The following is a 23192-nucleotide window of genomic DNA, read 5'->3' on the forward strand; positions in this document are numbered from 1 at the left end:
CACAACACCATTGCCCTCCCCTTTCACGCTAAGCATAGCATGAAAGGGGGCCTTATTTACACAGTGGTGTTAAGCCACATTGAGTGGCTCAACGCCGCCTAGTAAATAAGGTGAAGCCCCTATCGCCAGCACAACATCGTGAAAATAACATTGTAGTGGCGATAGGGGCTTTTATATATGCCCCAAAGTCTTTCTACGTAGCCACCATCTGCCGACCTCCCGAACATCAGCCAGGACAAGCTGTTTCTGCTGAGATACTATGCACTGACCTCCCAAGCCTTGGCTAGCGATACAAAGTGGTTCTACCAAATGAAACATCCCACACATTATCTGGAATGAAAATGTGTTTCCACTGAGGCTCTATCTTCTGACCTCCCAATCATTGGCCACTGATGTTCAAAACATCAGCTCGGATGACAGTGTGTTTCAACACAGCAGTTTCTCTCCCAAGTATTAGAAAAGGCAACAAAATGTTTCCAACAAATCACCAGTTGCTGACCTCCCAACATTGGCTAGAATAGAAAAAATGTATTTAGGGAGACACCAACCGTTGACCTACTAAACATTAGCTAGGGTGACAAAGTTTTTCTACTGAGACTGACAATCTATTAAAGTTCTATTATATACAACAGTAGCCCATTGTGCCCTGCTTCAACACGTCAGACTGACCAAGGAGTCTATTGGATATTACAAGGGAGTATTCACAATGGGCATGTTCTCAATAGGACTCGGAAAGCAGCCGCAAGACATCCATGTGCTTTCATCAACCTGCTGAGGGTTCTATGGAATTAACATAAAACACAGGAATGTTCTCTTCTATCTCAAATCCTGTTTGTCATCTGGTGAGTACTTTATTTGTTAGTACCTATAAGAAGCATTTCTGAGGAGAATAATAGGCCCTATGGATAGTAAAGAGATGGTTTCTGCGGAGCCAGGCAGGTTTAACCAAGTCCCACATGGTGACACATGCCAAAGTTCATTCAGATTTTCATTTGGCAGTAGGGTACCCCACAGATAATCAGGGAGAAGAAATTCCCCATCTATCTCATCCAAGATTAAATTATACCAAAGGGAAACTTCTTTAGGTTGAGGTGCTCTGTCCAACAATGTTGACACCAGTTGGCTATTTCCTCCTAGGGGCATGTTGTAACTCCGAGGGGCACCAGAAGTTGAATGTGAGTGGGCCCAACTTGAGATTTGTATGTATTTTAATCTAGAAAGGTTTGGACCAACCTTATTTACCAGATACTCCCAAGGAAACACTGACCCCTCCAAGAATAGATCGCCCCATGATTGAATACCGGCATCCTTTAATGGAGTTACCAGGGCGTCATTAGCCCAGCCAGGGGGGGTTGGAAGGTCCCATATTGGAGATCTGTTTGAAAAGTACCCTAGTTTGATAGCAGCCCTAAGGTTAGACCAAGTTTTAGCTAAGCCATGGAGCACCTTCAGTTTAATTTTTTTTTAAAACTTGGGGTCCCCAAACTTAAATAGAAAACCTGACTGTCCAACTCCTTCTCCCTGTAATAAGGCAGAAAACATATTCCCTATTCCTTGGGATGACGGGTTTTTTAGCAACATTCGAGCATGTGTCATCTGAAAGGCCCAAGCATAAATCTGGAGGTCAGGTCCAGCCAGTCCACCTTTCTCCCTGCGCCGTCTAATTTTTTTCCATGCTATCCTCACGTTTTTATTTTTCCATATAAATGAGGAAATATCGCTCTGCATCTTGCTAATAAGTGTTGCCTCGAAATATAGTGGGATAGTATAAAAGATGTAGGTCAGCTTAGGTAATATAGACATCTTTACTAAATTTGCACGGCCCAAGATAGTAAGGGGGAGATGGGCCCAAGATCCCATTAACTTCCGGCATTCTTTAGCAACGATAGAGAAATTCATAGAGGCAATCTTGTTTATATCTTTAATAATTCTCAGACCCAGATATCTCAAGTTGTTGCTCATTTGCTCATTAAATCCTGAAAGGTCGCTGTTCCATGCCATGATTTCGGTTTTGGCAGAATTGACCTCGCTGCGGCATGTCCCCCGCTGCGGTTTAGTAGAAGCTTCTGATTGGGATTCTATTGGCTCTAAACTTTCTTCTGCTGTGGGTTTCACAGTTGTTGTGGACTTGTGGTTAGTAATATTTGGGATTGTGGACCAGAAGCGAAGTCCAGCAAAAAATCTTATGTTTTATTCCATCCTGACGGCTCGAAGAGAAATATGCAAGCGTTGGAAAGAGGCATCTCCACCTTCTATATATGACTGGCAGTCGTCGATGTTACAAATCTCGAAAATAGATCTCCTCAGGTCCGGCAATTTGAAAAAACGAGCTTTTCTGGCACCTACTTGATTGGTCTCAATAACGGCCTGGGTTTTTTTTTTTTTTTTTTCCCCAGGTCCTATGATTATGAAGCCATGGTTTACTCTCCTTGCTAGCCGCATGGCATAGGTGTTAATTTTCTTGTGGTTCTTAGCTATGGTGGAATATGGCCTTTGGTTGACACGCGCTGAGTCCAATTAAAGATGTTAAGATTGGCTTGGCTGTATGACATAGCTGTGGGGTCACGGTCAGCATTTATCTACGGTAATACCTCTTCCAGCTATCAGCTGAGACAGCTTGTTAATGCCCCATATGCCTTTCTGTTCTGTTTTGGCTCACGCAAGTTTCAGCCATGGTGAAGATGAGGACAAAAAAAAAAAAAAGAAAAAAAAAAGAAGCATTTCTGAATGGACATTATATTTCCAACATATCTGACCCTAGAAAGATTCTGTACTGAAATACAGACTTATTTTTAGAGCTTCCCACTTTTAGGGAATGCATGATTGTCATTTCTGTCAGCACTTACTGTTACAAATGCCAAAATATAATTGTAACCCCTGATTACTGCATTTAAAATTGCTCATGCTCTGAAATTATAGATGTAAAGCATGTTAAAATGCAACAGGCTATTTGTGTTTTATTTCATGAACGCATACCATGCATAGCTTTTCAACCCCATACCACTTCCCAATCTGATTAGGAACAGTTTAACTAACGTACATGTTTATGTGAATCAACGTCTGTTTATTTAAATAGGAAAATGACTTCTGTTTCTAACAGTGTAGCCAAAAAGAGAAATTAACAGGTGTGGCCTATTTATTCATGAACTGGGAAAGTCAGTGCTGATTGGGCAGTATCTGTGGAGAGAACAGTCATTCATTTCTAGAGTCTTATGGGCCATATTATCAAGAAAACGCGATAAATATCACAAATCGCGCTTAGCGCGTTTTCATTATCGCCCTCTATCGCCGTGTTAGCTGCGTATTAGCAACGCTTTGCTAACAGGCGAAATACAATCCAGCGATAGACTGTGATAATGATCATTAGCGTGTGAAATCCAGCAATGATTTCACAGCGCTAATGAAAAGCTTGGCAATAGGGGAGTGTGTACTTAATCATACAATCCACCTCCCATGGCAATAATGCTAAGTCAGGTTTTATTCAGGCATTAGAATCATGCGATAATGGGGGCTTAGCACGCCTGTTGTCATAGATTCGCTGTTCAGGGGCAGCGTTGTTAATACCGCGATGTTGGTTTTGCGATAATTTCACATGTTGTCCTAGGAGGGAACGCCTACTTTGCATCTCATTAGCGATATCTATCGCTGTCATGAGATGCGTTGCAGACTCGGCCGCTAACATGCGCTAATGCATGTTAGCGACGCCTTGCTAATATTGAGATAATAAAATCGCCGCTTTTTCGGCGCTATGTGCCGAAAAGACGCAGCGATATATCTCTTGATTATATGCCCCTTAGAGCCTTTAATACAATTGCACTTCGACTGAATAGCCAAGTTACTTCATGTCCAAAAATTCAAGGATCCCTTTTCACCAAAATGGCTTAAATTAGTGGGGCCATTTTTACAAAGTGATGCATCTAGGCAGATGAGTCACTTTGTAAACCCCTGCACTACATTATATCTGGGTCAGGTATAATGTATGCAGGGTGGGCGTTCCGACGCAAGAAAGCCATGTGTAAGTGGCACAGTGAAATATACTAGACTTCTAGGACGCCACTGTGTCAAAACCTTATGCCTGTCTCACAGCAGGCATAAGGGTGAGGCAGTGCAATTCGTAAAGGCCTCCCCATGCAGTTGAACATCCAAGTCACATCTCTCTGTTGGGAGGCATATATGTATCTCATACAGTATTTGGCAGAGAAGTTTTACTTTAAAGAAAGGTTAATTATAGCAACTATAACTGTCAACAATAAGAGCATTCTTCATTTTCACATCTAAGTAAAATAACTTACCCTCTGTTGAAGATTTCTTATTTTTTGAGCCCACTTACAGTTGAAGGTAACTTCCGTAATGACACATATGTTTGGATAGTAAGCTTTAGCTTGGAAGCCACTTTCCCCCTCTTGCCCCTGTGAAACCTTTGAATTCCCCACACCCTGAGGTCCCTGTAGGGCTACATGTGCTCTTCTAGTTTTAGTTTCTACCACTGGCGTAGATTTTTCAGGTCCCTCTTCTTTTGCTTGTTTTCTTCTTTACATTTTGTGGGTCATTTCTATCACTTATTGACACTTTAATTTTCAATTTGTCCGTTAATGTTTTCCTTATTAAACCATCTGAACTCCTCATACTGCTCTATACGTAGTTTCCCTTCTATTTTCAAATTTCTACTATTAATTTTAATTTGCCACTCTCTTTCTAAATACGCTCCCCATTTACCTGTTCCTCCTCCCTAGTTTGGCATTTTTAGGGACTATGGGGCATATCAGCAAGGAACGGCGATGAATAATGCAAAACGCGTTGCTCCAGGACGAAACAAATTCCAGAGATAGCGGGGGAAATCGCCGTTTTGCAGGGAACATCGCTGGTTTTCCAGCAATGTTCCCTGCAAAAGGGCGATAACCTTGCTGATACGACCCTCTGGTCGTAGCAGCATTATCCACCCCCTATGTTAGGGAAACAAACGTCTGCTAAAATGCTAGGGCAGCCTTGTAAATATCGCGATGTGCACATCAGCGATATTTGCAAGGCTGTACTGCCCAGTGACGCATTAGAGATGCAAAGGGAGGCGTTGGGAAAAAGGGTGCTAACATGCGATTACGCATGTTAGCACCCTCTGGTAAATAGGGCGATAGTTTTATCTCCGCTTTTTTAGCTTTTAAAGCTAAAAAAGCGGAGATAAAGCCCTTGTTAATATGCCAGTTGGGCCTTAATTATGAGGCCCTTACGCTGTCGTTGTGTCACTTTTTCTGATGCTGTGACGGCATAAAGAATGTGCCACAATGCTCCATATTTAGAAAGAAGCGCATCTAGGCAGATGCGTCACTTTGTAAACCCCTGCGCACATTATATTTGTGTCATGCATAATGTATGCAGGGTGGGCATTCCGGCGCAGAAAAGGATCGTAGAAGTGTCACAGTGAAATCTATGAGATTTCACTGCGGCACTTCTATAGCCTCACTGCGTCAAATCTTTACGCCTGCTTGAAGCAGGCATAAAGAGTGATGCGGGCCTTTTCACATGGGTTTTGCCCCATGTGAAATGCCACATTGCTGAAGTTGCGTTTGTTTCCAGACACACTCCAGCATTGCGCCATTTTTGTGCCAACAGATACATCGGGATTCCTGACGTATCTGTCAATCCTTGCAACATGGAGCGCCGTACAGTAAATACAGCGCCTGCATGGTGTTGCTTTTTGCTGCACACATAAAAAAGGAAAACACCTCTCGTGATTTACTAGAGCCTAGTAATGCCGTCCCCATGATATCCCAGCCCAGGGTACATCTCAGGCTGGCACTTTAGCGGAGGAACAGATATATTCCAACCCCAAAGAATTAGCAAATCACACCCCAGTCAGCCCATTCGATAATAAGGCTCTCACCACAGTTATACCAAGAGGTAGCCCCCAAATAAGACAGCCACTGAAGGGAGGAACTATTACCGACCTGCAGTTGAACATCATTTCCTGGAATATTCCAGGGTTACACTCTAAACTCAGTGATCCTGAGTGGGGTATACTAGTGGATAATTGCCAACTCTGGGGCATATTATCAAGACAGACAATAAAATTATCGCCGCTTTAGCGGCAGAAAGCTGCCGCTAAAACGGCGATAATGGGCTTGATAATATGCTCTATGGAATTCCAATTGAAGCCCATGTTAGATGTGAAGGACGTCTAACATGGGCTTCAATCGGAATTCCATAGAGCATATTATCAAGCCCATTATCGCTGTTTTAGCGGCAGTTTTCTGCCGCTAAAGCGGCGATAATTTTATCGCCTGGCTTGATAATATGCCCCTCTGTCTTTTCCAAGAACCCTGGTCTACTGAACAGATCCACAGGGTGGGTTTTTCCACATTTAGTATAGAAGCAAGACAGTCACCATCTGGCAGACCAGCGGGAGGAATGTTGATCTGGGTCAAAACAACATTATCTTGTAAAATTAAGCGCCTAGACATAGGCTCCCAGGAGATTCTTGGCATTGATTGGAGATACCCATGTCAGGATTTTTAACATATACAATCAGTTTAAAAGTCCTCATAAGCCTTCTGACACTGTGTCAATGTTAACTAATTTCCTTGAAACTGTTAAAAAGGAATACCCCCGCATTATAGCTGAAGACTTCAATACAACGTATGAGCCTGTGGATTATGTTCAGGAAATAGTCCTGGAGAAAGAAGAAGCCAGAGGTATTAAAAGGCTCCAGATTCCAACCCTTAAAAGATGCACTTGTGTAGCACTGCAAGTCCTATCATTCACTCTTGCTCACAGGGTGCGGGCATATAACGGGAGAACACGCTCAGATGCCAATGCAGAATATACTTTTAAGAGAGGGAACACTAGAAGTAGAATAGGTTATATCGATAACGCGTTGCTTCTAAGTCTCTCTAGGCTGCCGGTTTTACAGCCCCAGCCCAATTTAACAAAGGCACAGGTGGGAACAACCAACAACAACTGGAGAGTCAAGTGGGAAAATGTAGTCACTTAAGGTTAAGCTTCTCCCTAAAATGTATTAAGAGGTGGCGCATTCTCTAGTGAAGATGACTAATGCCAACTTGAATGACGACACCATTTGGCGCCAGCTACCAAGATCTGTCGAGTTACATCTCGCCCTATTTCAGCAGTCAAGGAAGGTTATTTCAGCAAAAACGTAATAATGCCGCATGGTACAATGAGGAATGCAGGAAGGCAAGAGCAGAACGTATGGTGGCAGTAAAAGAAGGGACAAGGCCCAACATAAATAACAAAAGGAGGCTATATAAGAGCATTCAAGGGGATGCCAAACGGAGCTGGGAGATAGAAAATTGGCGCATCCTAGTTGAGGCATCCAGGAAAAAGGACTGTCGGGTATTTTGGCACCTCTTTGCTAAAGGAGTAACCCACCAGGTTAGCGAAAATAATTTCATATACAGCCACACATTTGGGAAGAGTACTTACAGGCATTATATTTTGAGAAGGATTGTGAGTCTATGGGTGATGCAGAGGAGGGAACCGGGGATTGCAATGAAGTGGTTGATCCAAACGAGGAAGTGAGCTTCTCCCTTACGGAGACTATGAATGCAATTAGCTCACTACAAACTGGTAAAGCCCTTGGGTTAGATAGACTCCCCGGAGATCTATATAAATCGGAACCCAAAATATGGGCCCTCTGCTCCACTTAGTTTTTAATGCTATTACACATGGAGGTGACATTCTGGCAATGTGGAAGGGTGCCGAAATAATCTCAATATTTAATAAAAAAGGGGACCCTGCTAATTACAGGCCTATCAGCCTTAAATATGTGTCCCAGAAAATGTTTAGCAAAATGATTTTATCACACCTCCAAAATTGGATAGAGGACAATAACATACTCTCGTACTTGCAGGCGGGGTTCAGAGCTGCCACAAGCACCCCAGGTCAAGTGTTTCGTTTTCTCATGCTCATTTGGAAAGAGGTCAAGCTTAAGAAGGGTCACCTCTATGTAGTGTTTGTTGACCTCAAAACGGCATTCGATTCCATCGATCACACCAGGCTTTGGACTGTCCTGAGGGACATGTGTCTCCCACCTTGCCTACTCCATCTCTTAACTAGATTACATCACAACAACTATGCCAGAGTCAGATGGGAGTTTGACTGATAATATATCGATTGGGAAAGGAGTGCGCCAGGAGTGTGTGTGTGGCCCCAACTATGTTTCCCTATTCCCTATTCATGAATGAGCTTATAAAAGAGTTGTAGGATTGTGGAGGTGACCCACCGAAACTGGGAGGCAAGCAAATACCGTCACTCATGTTTGCCGACGATATGTTACTTATATCTAAAACACCAATGGGCATTCAGACTGTTCTAACCAAATGTGCGAAAGCGTGTAAAGCCCAGGGCCTGAAAATTATTTGCACGAAAACCAAGTATATGGGGGCATATTATCAAGGGCCATTTTGCCGCTTTTTTGTCTTTAAAATCCAAAAATGCGGCGAAAAATGACATCTCCCTATTAACAAGGCAGCAGTCACATGCATTAGCGCATGTTAGCAGCCGTTTTTCAAACGCCATGCTTTGCATCGCTATTGAGATGCAAAGTAGGCGTTCCTTTCAGGAAACAACAGGAAAATGATCGCTAACCGTACATCGACATATTTACAAGCCGTCCTAGAAAAAGCTTTGCGATGAAAAACTCTGCGCTAACCGCTGATATTGCCTAATACTAATCTCTGCTAAATTCTCAACTTAGCCATGTACATAATGCGAGGTGGATTGTTTGGTTACATCCACTTCTCCCTATTTACAACATTTTCTTCAGTGCTGGTTTTCATGCAATATTGATGACAATTGCCGTATATCACTGGATTTCACATCGCCTGTTAGCAAATCGTTGCAAATACGCTGCTAACATGGCGATGTGATCCGGCGATATACGGCGATAATGTAAAACGTGCTAGACACGTTTAGCGATATTTATCGCTCGTTGTTGATGATATGCCCCATGGTTTTCAATCCCATCAATCGACCAAGGCGAAAGTGATGCTTGAAGCTTAACTATTAGAACAGGTCAAGGTCTTTGACTACTTAGGCGTCAGAATTAGTGACAACCTGGCATGGACGCCCCAAATCCAGAAAAGTGTCTTGACACTCCAGCATGTGGATTGTGCAATTGTTAAAGGAGTCAAAAGCTCAGCTTTTCGCCCAATCTCCCCTACACTAGAAATACATAGGGCCAAAGTTTGGGGTTTGGAGCATATTAATCAACTAGAAGTCACTGAAAATAAATTTTCAAGAACTCTTTTAAACCTTTCAAAGAACATACCCATACTACCTTTACGCCTCGATCTTGGGCTAAAATCCCTCTCCCAATGTGCTGTTTTGAAGGTGCTTATGTTCTGGATAAGACTCTGGACTAGTAACACCCAAGTACCTGTGAAAGATGCTGTGGAGGAATTATTAATCCTACAAAGGGAAACAGGTCTTTTGTCATGGTTTGAAAAAGTTAAAGGGTGTTTTTTTAAAATAGGGCTGGGGATTTTGTGGGACGACCCCCATTCCATTACAAAAAAAATAATACCTCACTTAAAAGTAACGTATTGAAACTTTACTAATACTGTTTGCACTGAGTCCAGGTCACTTGGCACTTTAACTACAAGTTTTTTAAATGTCAAAAGCTGTCTTAATTTTGAAATGTATATGGATGATGTTCAACCACCACAAGCACGAGCACTTTATATACAATTGAGATTTGGCACTTTACCTCTGAATGCTATGAGAAGCAGGTGGGCAAACTCTACCACTACTCCTATGTGTCCGTCCTGCAAATCTACTACTGACACCATTGAACATTATGTTTTTTTCTGTCCTGCATATGCTAGACTGAGGAGAAAATGGATCAATCCTGCATGTCGGGTGTTGTCATTCTCTCGCCCCTCAGATGCCCTGCATATATTTAGCTCTGATGCGGCTAAACGGCTTGTTTTTACCTTATCTAGATATCTTCTCTACGCCTGGTGGCAGAGGTCTAAAGGGGCTATACAAACCCCCACTACTGCAGTGGCGGATAATTATAGTGAGGGTCTAGATTGCGAGCCTAGTTTTGTAAGGTAAATGCTTCAGCTCCCCTCATTATATAACTGATTTTATATACTTTATTCTCTCTTTTATAATCCTTTTAAACTTTGACCTAGTGTCACAACCTGTCTTTTTATCTTTCAGATACTGTGCCTGACGTTTTGATGTTGAAATGTTTTACCATTTTCATGCATTCTATTGATGCAATTATGTACTGAGATTTATTAATATAGGTATGTGTTTTTATGCCATGTGTATGATCATACTATTATCAAATAAATATACCACTACCTCTCGTGATTGTTTTTGAACAGGAAGGTGTTCCTTACTGCACATAAACAATCACCCCTACAAAGCAGACACCCTTGAACTATATGGCAAGGGTGCCCGCGTTGGCGCCTGGCAGGCCTTGGGCACCAGCGCAGGGGAGAAGCACAGGAATGCGCTGTATCTCATAGATATGACACATTCCTGCCCTTTTCTTTTGGCTGTAAGGCTTGCTGCACTGCCGTGTGTCAAGATATTGTAAATGAGGCCGTTACCATTCAGTGGGTTAAATTCCCTTCCCTCACCTGCTTCCATCTTTTGCATTGTGAAGCACCCTCCAGCTGATTAGATAACAAGCAGCATTGGTGTGCAGGCGGTGGCTCCTCTGTGACATGGTGTCACAGTATATAGATCTCAAAGCTGTAATTTCTTCTAGTTATGCTTAATTAGAGGATCATGGATGGCTAGGCATTAAGGATCCACCTACTCAATTTATGTTTTAAAAATGGAAAACAGACCTTAAAACCTGAATCCGAGTCAGTTCACTTTATGTATTAGGTAGTCATCAAGGAACATGTTATACATTCTGAAAACCTTTTAATACATCAGTAGTTGTTGAATCAGATGTTTTGTTGATAGCTGTTGACCTAATTTTGCAATATTTTGATAATTTTCAACACAAACAAATATGTCACCCTAAGAAAACTGACTGGTGTAAGACCAGTAAAAGACTAGATTTATCCTGGGTAGTTTTTCCAATTTCTGTGCTGACACTGCACCACTAAACATTCCGAGTTCTCGTGATAAAAGTGTATAAGCAGCACTTGCATGGACCATACCCTCATGTGAATACACTCCTGCTGGTGTAGTGATACTGAGCATTGTGCTGTATCAGCAGTACTGCGAAAGGATCAGCAACACACAACATTGTGCAGTGGTCTCCAGAAGACTGTTAATGACCAACTGTGGATCATTTCCCATGATACAATATGGGCAAATGGTATATATTCAGTCCATAGGATGGTCATCTGAACCTGCATAGGTAGCTTATAAGACAGGTCTTTGAAAAATGTGTTATGGCATCAGATATTTTAAAATTTGATAGCAGATGTATGGGTTATTCTAAAATATGTCTATGCACTTCATTATCATCGTAAAATCTTTATCCGGTTGGCATGAACAACCATAAAAGAATACAAAAGACATGAATAAAAAATCCTCTTGGTAAAACAATTCCACATAAAAATGACAGTCAATAAAACAGAAAGCACTGGTCAGGCAGAAGAGTACAAGAACTAATCGGGGCTCGATGTCCTAGACAACAATGCAGCTCGTAAAGCATAAAACAGCAAACATAAAAAATTCATTGGGGAGCATCGGCAGGTAACCCAAAGCCAGCCTTACTTAAGAAAAATTCAGAGACTTTAGCAGGCGGACTAAAAATAGCTTCCTGGGCCTCCTAAAATAGCAGCAAAACATAACAAAGTGTAGGGTGCCCTGCGGAGACTTAATGCCGCAACCACAGGGCAACCTACAATTGGGCAAAGCCCAGCCAGTTAGAGAGGCCAAATGATGGTGAAGCTAGTTGAAACTGAACCTGAACAGGAAAAACCTGTCTTGCTGATGGCAAACCTGAGCTAGATAAGGCTCTATACCCTGAACTGTCTTCAAGAGCATGTTTCACCGCACCAAGAGCTTCTGCAGTTCACGCTGCTCTCTATCCAGCAGGGATCAATCCAGGAACAACCTCTTAACACATGTCAAATCACAAGAGGACAAAGAATTTGGATAAGTGAAGATATCTGCTCTCCCAAAAGAAGCAAAGTCTGCCTTTAAATAGGCTATCCACTGGATTTTGTGCACCAGATCAAGGGACAGACAATCCAAAAGAAAAAGCTTTAGTTCCTCCCTGGTCCACACCTTGATCCAGGACAGTCGGGGGCTGACGGTCACTGTGTTGGTCATATGAATGAGACCAAGCTCAACGTGCACTGAAAACGCAGGGATGGAGTTTCAAACCTGCACTACCTGTTGAAGAAATTGGTTCTCCGAGGTTTGGATCTTGCCCACGTTTGTGCCCTCCCAGACCTCGTTTCCATACCGTAGCTGGGACACAAATTTGGCCTGATATATTTTTAAGCGGACCCTCGGTGAGCAGGAACCTAGCCTACACACAAAACTAGAAACCGTCCCCGTACATTTAATAAAATCAGATCTTTTGCCCTCAATTAATGACTTCCAGTTGTTTTTGGCATCAAATAGAAACCCCAGATGGGGAAAAGAAGAGACTTTACCCTAAGTGTAATCAGGTCTTACTACTAGGGGATTTTTGACTAACAACCATAATGTACGACTCAGAAAACTTTATGGACAGGTCCAGATCCCCCATGAATGAAACAAACTTGATGAAGAGTAGATCCAGACCCCAAACCGTGCGGGCCATAAGGACCGCGTGGTCAGCATATAACAAGACTGGGAGGTATCTAACTCCAACCCCACAGCAGTCTGCCTGAACTGAGAGGAGATCAGACTCCAGCTCGTTCACATACAGAGTGTGGAGGAATGGGGCAAGTATGCACCCATGGCGGACACCACTACTAGTGGGGAATGACTGGGTGCGAGCAGCACCATGTGAGAAACACACCGAGGCGGAAGTGTCAGAATGAAGGTTAGCTAGAAGGGCCACAATATTTGGATCAACCCCCCATATTGAAGGATCACCCCCATCTTGAAGAGAAAGGCCCAGACTTTAACACGGTTTACCCTGTCAAACGCGGATGTTAAGTCCATGAAAGCTAATTGCAAAGATTCAGACCGGCCAACTGTGTATTTGTTGATAGGATGGAGATTCAGGAATTGTTTAGAGGTGGACCTACAAGAACTGAAACCATATTGGACATCAGTCATGATGATATTAACCTCTACCCACACCAGCAGCCTGTTTAGAATGGCCCTCCCCAGACCTTTACCACTGCGTCTATTAAGAAGATAAGGTGGTATCATTGGGGGTTGTCCTTGTCACCCTTATCACCCTTCTTAAATACCGGGACAATCACAGGTGTGACCACAAGGGCATCGCTCCTTCTCGAGCAGTCGCGTTCAAGACCTGAGTCAAAAGAGGCCCCCAAGCCATTACCTCGGCCCTGAAAAGATCAGGGGGAATTCCGTCTGGGTCCAGGGCCTTGTTGGAGGACAAAGCCATGATGCTCTGGGTAACTTCTTCGAAGGCAAAGACCACAAGGCCACAGGCTAAAACCTCTACTGCCAAGTCATTATCCCACCTGCACCCTTTCGATTGTAAACACCTTCAAAGTGGTTGAACCACTGATTTTCAGAAATATTATAATATATTGCCAGGCTGAAGCCGTCCGCAAAACAAGGCCTATTAACCACTTTCTAAAAGAGTGAGCTTTCCTCAATCTCACATGCCTGGCATAGCTCCTCCCAAGCTAACTCCAGCAGAGTAAATTTACAAGTATCTATGGCTTGTTTATTAGCCCGCCTGCATCCTGCTACCAGGCTCTTATCCCAGGGTGACTGCTTCAGTGCAGCCTTCAACTGTCGCAGGGATCTTGCATAGTCCCTGCCGAACCATTTTGGGTTTTGGAGGCACATGCTGGGGGCCCTTATTGACAATAGAATTAAAACGCCCAGGGCAATACCATCAAAAGCTTGCAAGATTTCCTTTCCCCAGTGTCTCTATCTAGGCAAATGGCAAACTCCTATGCATTCTTGGCAAAAAGGGAGGCTCAAAAGCACTGAAAATCCACCAAGCATCAGTTAAACCTTCTACCCTGGTCCACCAAGGAAAGTCCCCTAAGAGCCCCCCCGCCCAGGCCGAGCGGTGGTAAGAACATCCAGGGATAAGGACAGTGGGTGGGGGCTTGTGATCACTAAAGGGGCTGTGGATAATGTTAAAATTAAAAATAAGTATAAACTACGGAAATGAGATGAAAAGAAAATCAATACTCAACATACAGCTCCTCCCCTTAAAGGTCGGAGAAATTGCAGGATTAGGGGAGTTTACCAGTTTGTCCAGGGTGAATACCAAATTATGGGGCATATTATCAAGCCAGGCGATAAAATTATCGCCACTTTAGTGGCAGAAAACTGCCGCTGAAGCGGCAATAATGGGCTTGATAATATGCTCTATGGAATTCCAATTGAAGCCCATGTTAGATGTCCTTCACATTTAACATGGGCTTCAATTGGAATTCCATAGAGCATATTATCAAGCCCATTATCGCCGTTTTAGCTGCAGTTTTCTGCCGCTAAAGCGGCGATAATTTTATCGCCAGGCTTGATAATATGCCCCTATGTGAGTGCAGGATAGCGCCAAGCTCAAGGCCCTCCTTAGAGCCCCTCTAAAAGCAAAAACTTGGGTTTTGAGACATCGGGTCCCAAGAGGGAGTCACATGAAAGTCCCTTGCAAAGACAATTTGTTGCCTTCCAGTTCCCCTCTCACACAATGCACTCAGGGCTAAATTAAGACCAGAGAAACTGGTATCCATGTCATGCCCCAGCCTTCCATTATCGAAATTAATTAAGGCTAACAGGGGTAGTATGGCAATAACAACAACAACCCCTGCATCATCTGGACCTCCCAACACAGATCGCGGATATACCCACTCAGCTCAACTGCAATAAAAGTGATCAAACCCCACAGGCCTCCCTGCCACAGAGGGCTCTGCTGGAAGAAAATAGGGAGGGCAACCCTCCAGAAAAAAGCTGTTCTTAACCTCCCAGGTTTCTTGGAGGCAGATGGTCTGACTCCAACTGCAACCAGCAAGGGCCAGTTAACTTAGCAGAAAGTCCTGCAATGTTCCACCCAAACACAACTCTAAGTCACTCAAGCCGGAAAATCTAATTGATGTAAATTGTGTGTAAGGAGTTTTTCTTATGTTGTCAATGTGATGTATGTTCTTACAAATCTTTCTTTCACTCACCACAGCACACTTCCGCTTCACTTACCTGTGAGCACCGGATCTATATATTTTTGAATATTGTAAAATAAATTAAATTACTTAGGGGCATATCCTCAAGGACCGGCGATAATTATCGCTAAGCGCACTTAGCGCTAGGATAATTATCGCCGGGAAACGTGGAATTTGATCGCTGAGATAGCATGCTATTAGCAACGTTTATCTCAAAAGCGATAAAATTCCCAGCGCTAACTGCCAAATGTGAGATTATCGCTGGAAATCCAGCGATAATCTCACGAAGTTTGGCGATAGCTTGATGATAGGGCAAGGTATACTTAGCCATGATATCCACCTTACATAGGATATCATGGCTAAGTCAGTCTTGAAGCAGGCGTAAGGAAAGGAGCGATAACAGAGGTTATCGCTACTTTGCTTGTCGCTCTGCAGGTTAGCGTGCCCATTGATAATTGGAGAAATGTTGCTTAGCGACATTTCTTCAGTTATGTCAGGGCAGGAACGCCCACTTTGCATCTCATTAGAGATGCAAAGATGGGCGTTGGGGAAAGGGCGATAATGCAAGGATTCACGCGATAGCGTGACCTTGCAGATAAGGCGATAACATTTTCACAGCTTTTCTTCCAAAAACGGAAGCAAAAGTGGCGATAATTTAATATAGCCTCCTTGATGATATGCCCCTTAGAATGTTTATATGAGTCCCTCCCTTTATTTGCAGAAAATAAATTGCCATTTTATATATGAAACAGGATTGATGTTCATTTGGATTTAATTTAATATCTCTTGGACTGATTGGCCTAATATGAACCATTGTTTCTCTTAATCATATACTACCCCTGGTTTTAGTATTGGGGTCCCCTTGTTATGTAATACATGAGCAGTTTCTAATACATCTGTGTAGCCATGAAGGACATTCAGACACCCATGACAAACATCTTGTAACCTGAAAAAATGGGCCCCAATTTGAAAAAAGTGCCCATTTGAAATTCTGTGCTCCAGCAAAAATAATGGCCATTGTGAATACTGTGGCTGGTGAAATAGCACTCGTCAATAATACTGTGCTAGGAAATAAAATAACCATGTAAACTTCTGTGTATGGATACCTTGCAGATTTCCCATATCAACAAATAATCCACTAGACCTTCTGTTGAAGAGAGCATGTTCATCACTCATGCTAGAATGATGGGGCTTATTAATGTGGCACCCTGCCAAATGTCACATTCAGGATGCGCTATAGAGGTTGGATCTCCCTAATACAGAACCATTATAAAAACATTGCTCACAAATCCAGGTAATAAATACATCTACAATTAAAGCAATAAATAACATCTCATTTAAAGATAAAACAAGACAGATACCACTGTTCCCTTGCATTGCCATTGTCTCCCAAGTTCAACAGAGAGAGTGATAAAGTGTAAACAGGCATCAGAACTCCCATCTCTGTGTCATAGCCTTGGCGATATTTTGGAAGATCAACCTTGATGGGCTGACAGGTTCAACTAGGAATGGCTTTTGTCAAAGTAAGAATTGTGGTGTACACAGATGGGTTTCAATGTGTTGCTTTCCAGGGAAGAGGCATGGTTTTGGGTTCCACCATTTGTTGAAAAATAAATAAACCCAGGTATTTGGTGTAGCTGGATGTGATCAGAATGTTTAGAGCCAGAATAATCTTCATAGCTCTTTTCTGAGGAAGAGATGTGGCAGTTGCAGAAATATGGCATTTGCAGGAACAAATGTAGAAGCCTGTGGGTAAGCACGAACTTTTGAGGTTAATCCACCCTGGAACACCCAGAAACCCTCTCCATGACCATACTTGTGGAATCCTCACATGAACAAAAGCCATTTAAGAAGTAAAAACACTGTAATTCCTTATTCTGTGAACTGGTAATGAGATTTTGCCATCCTAAATGGCTTTATCTGTGCAAATATGTTTCACTTGGGTGTGCAGAAAGGTTTGTGAATCAGGCTCCAAGGGGTTACGTAAAACGAGCCTCCTCCCCAGCGAAAGCTTGATTCAGTATAATATGTTTAAAACAGCTAAATACGACAAATACAAAAACAGTTTATCATACAATAACCATAAGAGCAGGAAAGCTATAAGGAAAAGTAAATCTTAAAGTTGACTGAAAAAATAACGTCTGATGTGAATTTAGGGGGACGGCAAAATATTGAAATGGGTCAAAGTAAAGTTTCAGTAGATTGCCGTACAGGTCTTTATACAGAAGATTGGAACCAAAAATATTGAGGGATTAACTATTGTGTCAAGAATATCGAGAACAAAAATACTGTGAAGGTAAGTTTTTATAGCTAAGCTAATTCTTGATATAGTAAATGAAAGCCAAACAAGTGAAAGAGAATCCACTAAAAAAAGATAATCTGGGAGACTATAAGGAACCCCAACACCGAACTGAATTCACTAGAGGCACCAGAAATTTGGTTGAGTGGCTTCTCAATGCCAAATGCCTCAAGGGAAACAACCAAGTTGGCGAAAATCATCTCAAGGGAACAAGACATCCGGGCAGTAAAGAAATCAGCCCATGGCAACTGGGTGTGCGCTTTGTATGATCTAGGAGGCCTGCCGATCTATCTTTCCCTGCCGTTCAACTTAGCACTGAAACAGGAGCTATTAAGGCTTTGACTGGTCTTAATTCCACTAAGATCATACAGGTATGGCTGCAGGTCTCGGGAAGGGCAAGACAGATGCTTCAGATTCTGTGGAAAGTATGAGGAATCATTAACCCACAGTCTTTGCATTTGCTTGAAGCTATTACTCCTTGGGATTTTCTGGCTGCGACCAATATGGCGTATCCTGAAAATTGGAACCTGCAGAGCAGCAGTTGAATCATGCATGAAGGGTGAGTCCTCGCAGCTAGCGGCCTTATTCCTGAGGTACATGAGAGCGGCTCTATCATTGCAACTATGATCCGAACCATACATATTGTGTCCATGGAATAGCACCAACAAAATTCCATCTGCACCAAACACTCCCACAGGCACCTCATCTGAAAGCCTTCATAATTTCATCAAACTGCCCGCTCAGCAAAACTATGCCGAGAAACATTTGGAAGTCTCTCAACTGCAGTGTCAGGTCTGAATCCCTGAATAACATCTTTAGTAATTTCTCATAGTAACCCCACCATCAAGCTACAGCACACTGCAAGATAGATATCCATACAAATGCCACTATTAAGTAACTGTAATTCAATAGGGGCCTTGCTAAACCGCATCTGGGCGGCCTTCTTTTACCTCCACGTAGTCAGCCCAGTAAGAAGCCACAAACGCACTTTAGGAGCACGTCGGTACTCTCCACAAATGGGTTTTAGATAAACTAACTTGCTTCACACATAGTGACTAATTCTCTGTTTTTCATCCTTTTACCCCCACAATTTGTCATGTTGCAGAAATGTATATACATGATCTAATGGTTTTATTGTAATGATTTTAAGTAATTGTACAATAAAGAACTCTGGGGCATATCTACAACGCGGCGATAGAAAATTATCGCCGCTTTTGCGGCCGTTTTCGGCCGAAAAGCGGCGATAATTTTATTGCCTAATTAGCAAGGTCACGCTAACACGTGAAACCTAGCATTAGCGCACGAATTCCTAACGCCCAGCTTTGCATCTCTAATGAGATTTAAAGTGGGCGTTCCTGACCTGACATGACAGGAGAAATGTCGCTAAGCGACATTTCTCCTATCATCAAGCCCCACGCTATGAAGCATAGTGGCATAACCCCTGTTATCGCTACTTTCCTTACGCCTGCTTCAGGACTGACTTAGCCATGATATCCCAGCGATGTTCCCTGCAAAAGGGCGATAACCTTGCTGATACGACCCTGTGGTCGTATCAGCATAATCCACCCCCAATGTTAGGGGTGGCTTAGTCAGGATTTTAGCAGATGTTCGTTTTTGGAGAAAACAGCAGTTTTCTCCAAAAACTAACATCTGCTAAAATGCAAGGGCGTCCTTGCTGATAGCGCAAAGACACGTCATTGCTCTCCTGACATGTAGTGTATGACAGGAACGCCGACTTTGCATCTCATTAGAGATACAAAGGTAGGCGTAGTGTAAAAGGGTGCTAACATGCGAATACGCATGTTAGCACCCTCTTGCTGATAGGGCGTTGGTTTTATCTCTGCTTTTCTGGCTTTTAAAGCCAGAAAAGCGGAGATAAAGCCCTTGATGATATGCTCCTAAGTTTCTTAAGAAATGTTGTCCTGTCACTTATCATATACGCCTCTATCTATCCCTCAGTCTGTTTTACAGAATGTCAGACGGACTGCTGGTCTGCCGGCCAGTTGCTTGTCACCTGCTGACAAAACTAACAGGTTTACACAGTTAAAGAATTCATTTAAATGTAAACATTTCTAGCGTTGTTTCCCAACAGTGCAACAGCTCTCACCGCCAATAAGTTAATTTCCAAACACTACTAACAACAGTCTGTATCAGTGTCAGGACTTTAAAGTAGAAGCAATATGCATTTTCATAATACTAAACTGAAATATGCATTAATTTGAGCATGTTAGATTCTTGTCTACGTGTATTAGTGCACATTGTGGCCTTCTCCGACAGCCTATATGATATAGAAAAACATCTGTATTAAGTGTTAAAAAATAAATAAAAACAAATACAAAAAAACACTCACATAAAGGTCTATACATACACAGTTTTTCTTTCCAGACTTTGCAAGTTTCCCTTTATGTTGTTATATGCAGCCGCGCGGGACTTCAAATCCGTATCAATCTGTGACATTTGCTAAAAATGGAAGTAAAATACTAAATATAAAGTCATTTCTAAAAAATAACGAAGTAGCATGGCAATAAATGCAAAAATAATATCATAGAAATCATCAATAAAACAAAATTAACATATGTTTATATTTCTTCTATAATTCTTAAAACTTGTGAATATGATTATTGGTTCTTGACGCAGAAATTTACACGATAAGGCAGATTCACAAGAGAGTGCTTTCCATGATAATAAGCCACAGTCAAAATATAGATAATGGGGCAAGAATAGACTTTAGTTGTCAATCATCAGCTGCAACATGACTTTGCATAAAGGATCAACAACTTCAGAGAACAGTATCCATGGGAGAAAGAAGTGTTCTTGTAATGTTCAGAAATCAACTAAACGTTTGTCAAGTGAAGAGATTGATGAATATCAGCTCCTCCTCCATTTATTGAGGTTCTGCTTGTTTATTTGAATCCCATTACGTGTGTCAAAGATAAAGAATAACAAGCACTGAAAAAGCCAACAGGTCTTTGGCTTTATTAATGTTCTTTACTATGTTGTACAGCAACAGGCTGCTTTGTAGCATGGCTGAAAGTAAAAAAATATATATTATGATGCAGCCAGTGCCGTGTCATAGTCTTCTTATTGCTGGCGGGAGAGAGGGCTTTATCCATGTTGTACAGCAGCATGAGACCTAAAGATGACCTAGGCCAAAAAGATGCCAGCACTTCTAGAACTGCCATGGAACCAGATAATGTTACAAAGATCTACTTTGAATTCAAGAATGAGTAACCCAAAGATGTCTGACGAAGCTTCTTCAAGAGTTAATAGATTTTCCTTGGTCATTAGTAGCAGTAGCAGTATTAGGTACTATTTGCCAGTTTGTTGACTTGGGTCTATACAAGAGTCCTAACTGAAAAAGTAGCATCTTGGGATTTCTACATTTTGTTCATGAAACCAGATGCAAGGGTTTGCATTGAGGTATACAAATGAGTTTTACAATAATCACACCTTGAAGAGAGAAGCAATTTAAACACAGTATGATACCGCCTGGCACTGAGAATAGTTTAAAGTAGTAGCAATCATTTTAGATGAGTAAACTGACGTTGATCAATAGAGACAAGTGTTATTGCAGAAAACTGTGATTTCCTTAAGTGATGTGGAATGTTCTATAGCAAAACATTCTGGTTTACATTTTAATCTTTAATCTCTGCGGAGCCTGTGCTAAGGTAAGGGTGGTTAGCGTGGTGGAAAACACATCTCTTAGCAACACAAAAGACCAGTGGTGTAGCAAAAGCCATATTGGTCTTAGCACACGCAGACAAAACAGGCCCCTATTTGGGTAGTAAAATACAGCAGAAGTCTGGGTCAGTGCCCTTCAGGACTCTGAGCCAAGTGCCACTGCACTTTGTCCACCATTGGAAACTAAGGAAACATCCTCACACCTCCACTGCAATTTGGTGCATCACTTATGGGGGAATTACCTATCCCTGCCACTACGAGGCTTGTGAACGAAAGTGAAATCCTAACCCCTCTATTGACATACTTTCAGCAAGAGACCATAGCGATGGAGAAAGGACAGAGAACCACTCGTGTCCCATTAATCGCTGGCCCTGGGTTGTGTCTGAATGACAGCTCTGTGAGGGATTAAAGGGTTCACGGTGGCCAGAAAGATAACTGGGCTTCAGTTTTGAGGGCTTCTGCGAGTAGCACTTAGTCACACAGAAATAACACACTTTGGGGGGTGCCTTGAGGAAAATTCAAAGAGAATCAGAACACTGTTGCCACCCCACAGTGAGGACAAGATGTCTGGATGCCTCAGCACTTGCTCGAGACAATGAGCAATTACCATAAACCTGTCGTTCTCTTATATTGGTGGGGAGACCTTAGCCGTCCATTTCTAGCCTCAGTGTGTAAAGGGAATTCCAGTCAGATAACTCTGTAGTGTGATGTTATTTCCAAAGGCAAGCTAAAGGTGCAGCGTGTTAGACAACATCGACAAAGTACCGACTCACAACTGGTTAGGCATGAAGATCCACAGAGTGAAGAGAGGGAAAAATAAATGGCCTTCTTATCCGTCTTACTCATCACAGCCCTTACCCAATGAGTTCCTGCTCGTGGCCAGAGGCAGAGTTTTACAACTCAAGCAAACCTTTTACACAGCAAAAATAAAATCAGAATTAAGCTGAGGTCGATTACCCTCACCCTGCCTCTCTTGTGGGAAGATAAACAACATAATTCCCAACTACTTCCTGTTTTTTTCTAACGCCTGGGGCAGGTGTTGTCTGCTCCCCAGAAAGCATCATGTTCATTTGTATAATTGATCTTTTTCACAGCACCTACAGTCACGGACAGCCAGTCATGTGACAGCCAGGCCATGGAATCCACGTACTTCATTCACCAAAGGGTTTCCCGTCATCCTTAAGAATATACATTCAAGGTGCAAACAAACAAAAATGTAAACTTTAACCACACATCACATTAAATCAAACTCCCATGACCAGGCACCAACAGAAAACCTCTCATCACATCTACACTGTATGTATACATGCATATGGCATATCTATAGCATGAACCTAGCCAAAACGCAGCGGAGCGCTGTAAATGGTCAAAGGTACGCATAAAGTCAACGAGTATAAGGAGAGGAAGCTGGGTCATAGATGGTTAATGCCTTGTAATGTACTTTTCTTTAAAGAGGTAAGTCTTCAACTGCTTCCTAAATTGGAGCGGCGTTGGGGTGGTCCTGATGGAATGAGGAAGCTGTCCCAGATCCCGACAGCATAGATGCAAAAGGCCTGCTGTGTAGTTTTTTCTTTGATTCACTTCTTAGTCTGCAATCTGATGGTTTCCTGGCTGCAGATGTGAAGAGATCCACCACAGATGGTGAGCCTCTCTGCAAAATGAGTGGGGTACTGGTCGTGATGCCTTTGTAAAGGGTGCAGCTAATTTTGAAAATGGTGCTGGCAAGGGGAGACGATGGAGTTCAAGCAGGGCAGGGGTGATGTGATCATATTTCCTCTGGGCATGGATAAGACATGGAGACGCATGTGGGATGTCCCTAAGGGGTAACACAGTGGAGTCTGAGAGGCCATGGAGTAAGGCATTACTACAGTCGAGGTGTGAGGGTACGAGCACTTGAGTAGCAGTTCTGAATTCGCTTTCTGGAAGAAGTGGTTTAACTCTCTTAAAAGGAAAGAGCTGGTACCAGCACATCTTTGTAG

The 23192-nt window shown here is 42.5% G+C and overlaps 1 protein-coding gene across 2 annotated transcripts in view; it reads right to left on the reverse strand.

The window, feature by feature from the left end:
- Nucleotides 1-23192, reverse strand: part of ATP6V1C2 (ATPase H+ transporting V1 subunit C2) — a 283506-nt gene that overhangs the window by 100900 nt on the left and 159414 nt on the right. For both annotated transcript variants that reach the window (XM_085610702.1, XM_085610700.1), the window contains one exon: nucleotides 19901-19992. In XM_085610702.1, the coding sequence (XP_085466828.1) occupies nucleotides 19901-19992 (92 nt within the window). The remainder of the gene's footprint in view (nucleotides 1-19900; nucleotides 19993-23192) is intronic.

The sequence above is a fragment of the Triturus cristatus genome, chromosome 6 (assembly GCF_964204655.1).
Source record: "Triturus cristatus chromosome 6, aTriCri1.1, whole genome shotgun sequence".
Lineage (NCBI taxonomy): Eukaryota > Metazoa > Chordata > Amphibia > Caudata > Salamandridae > Triturus > Triturus cristatus.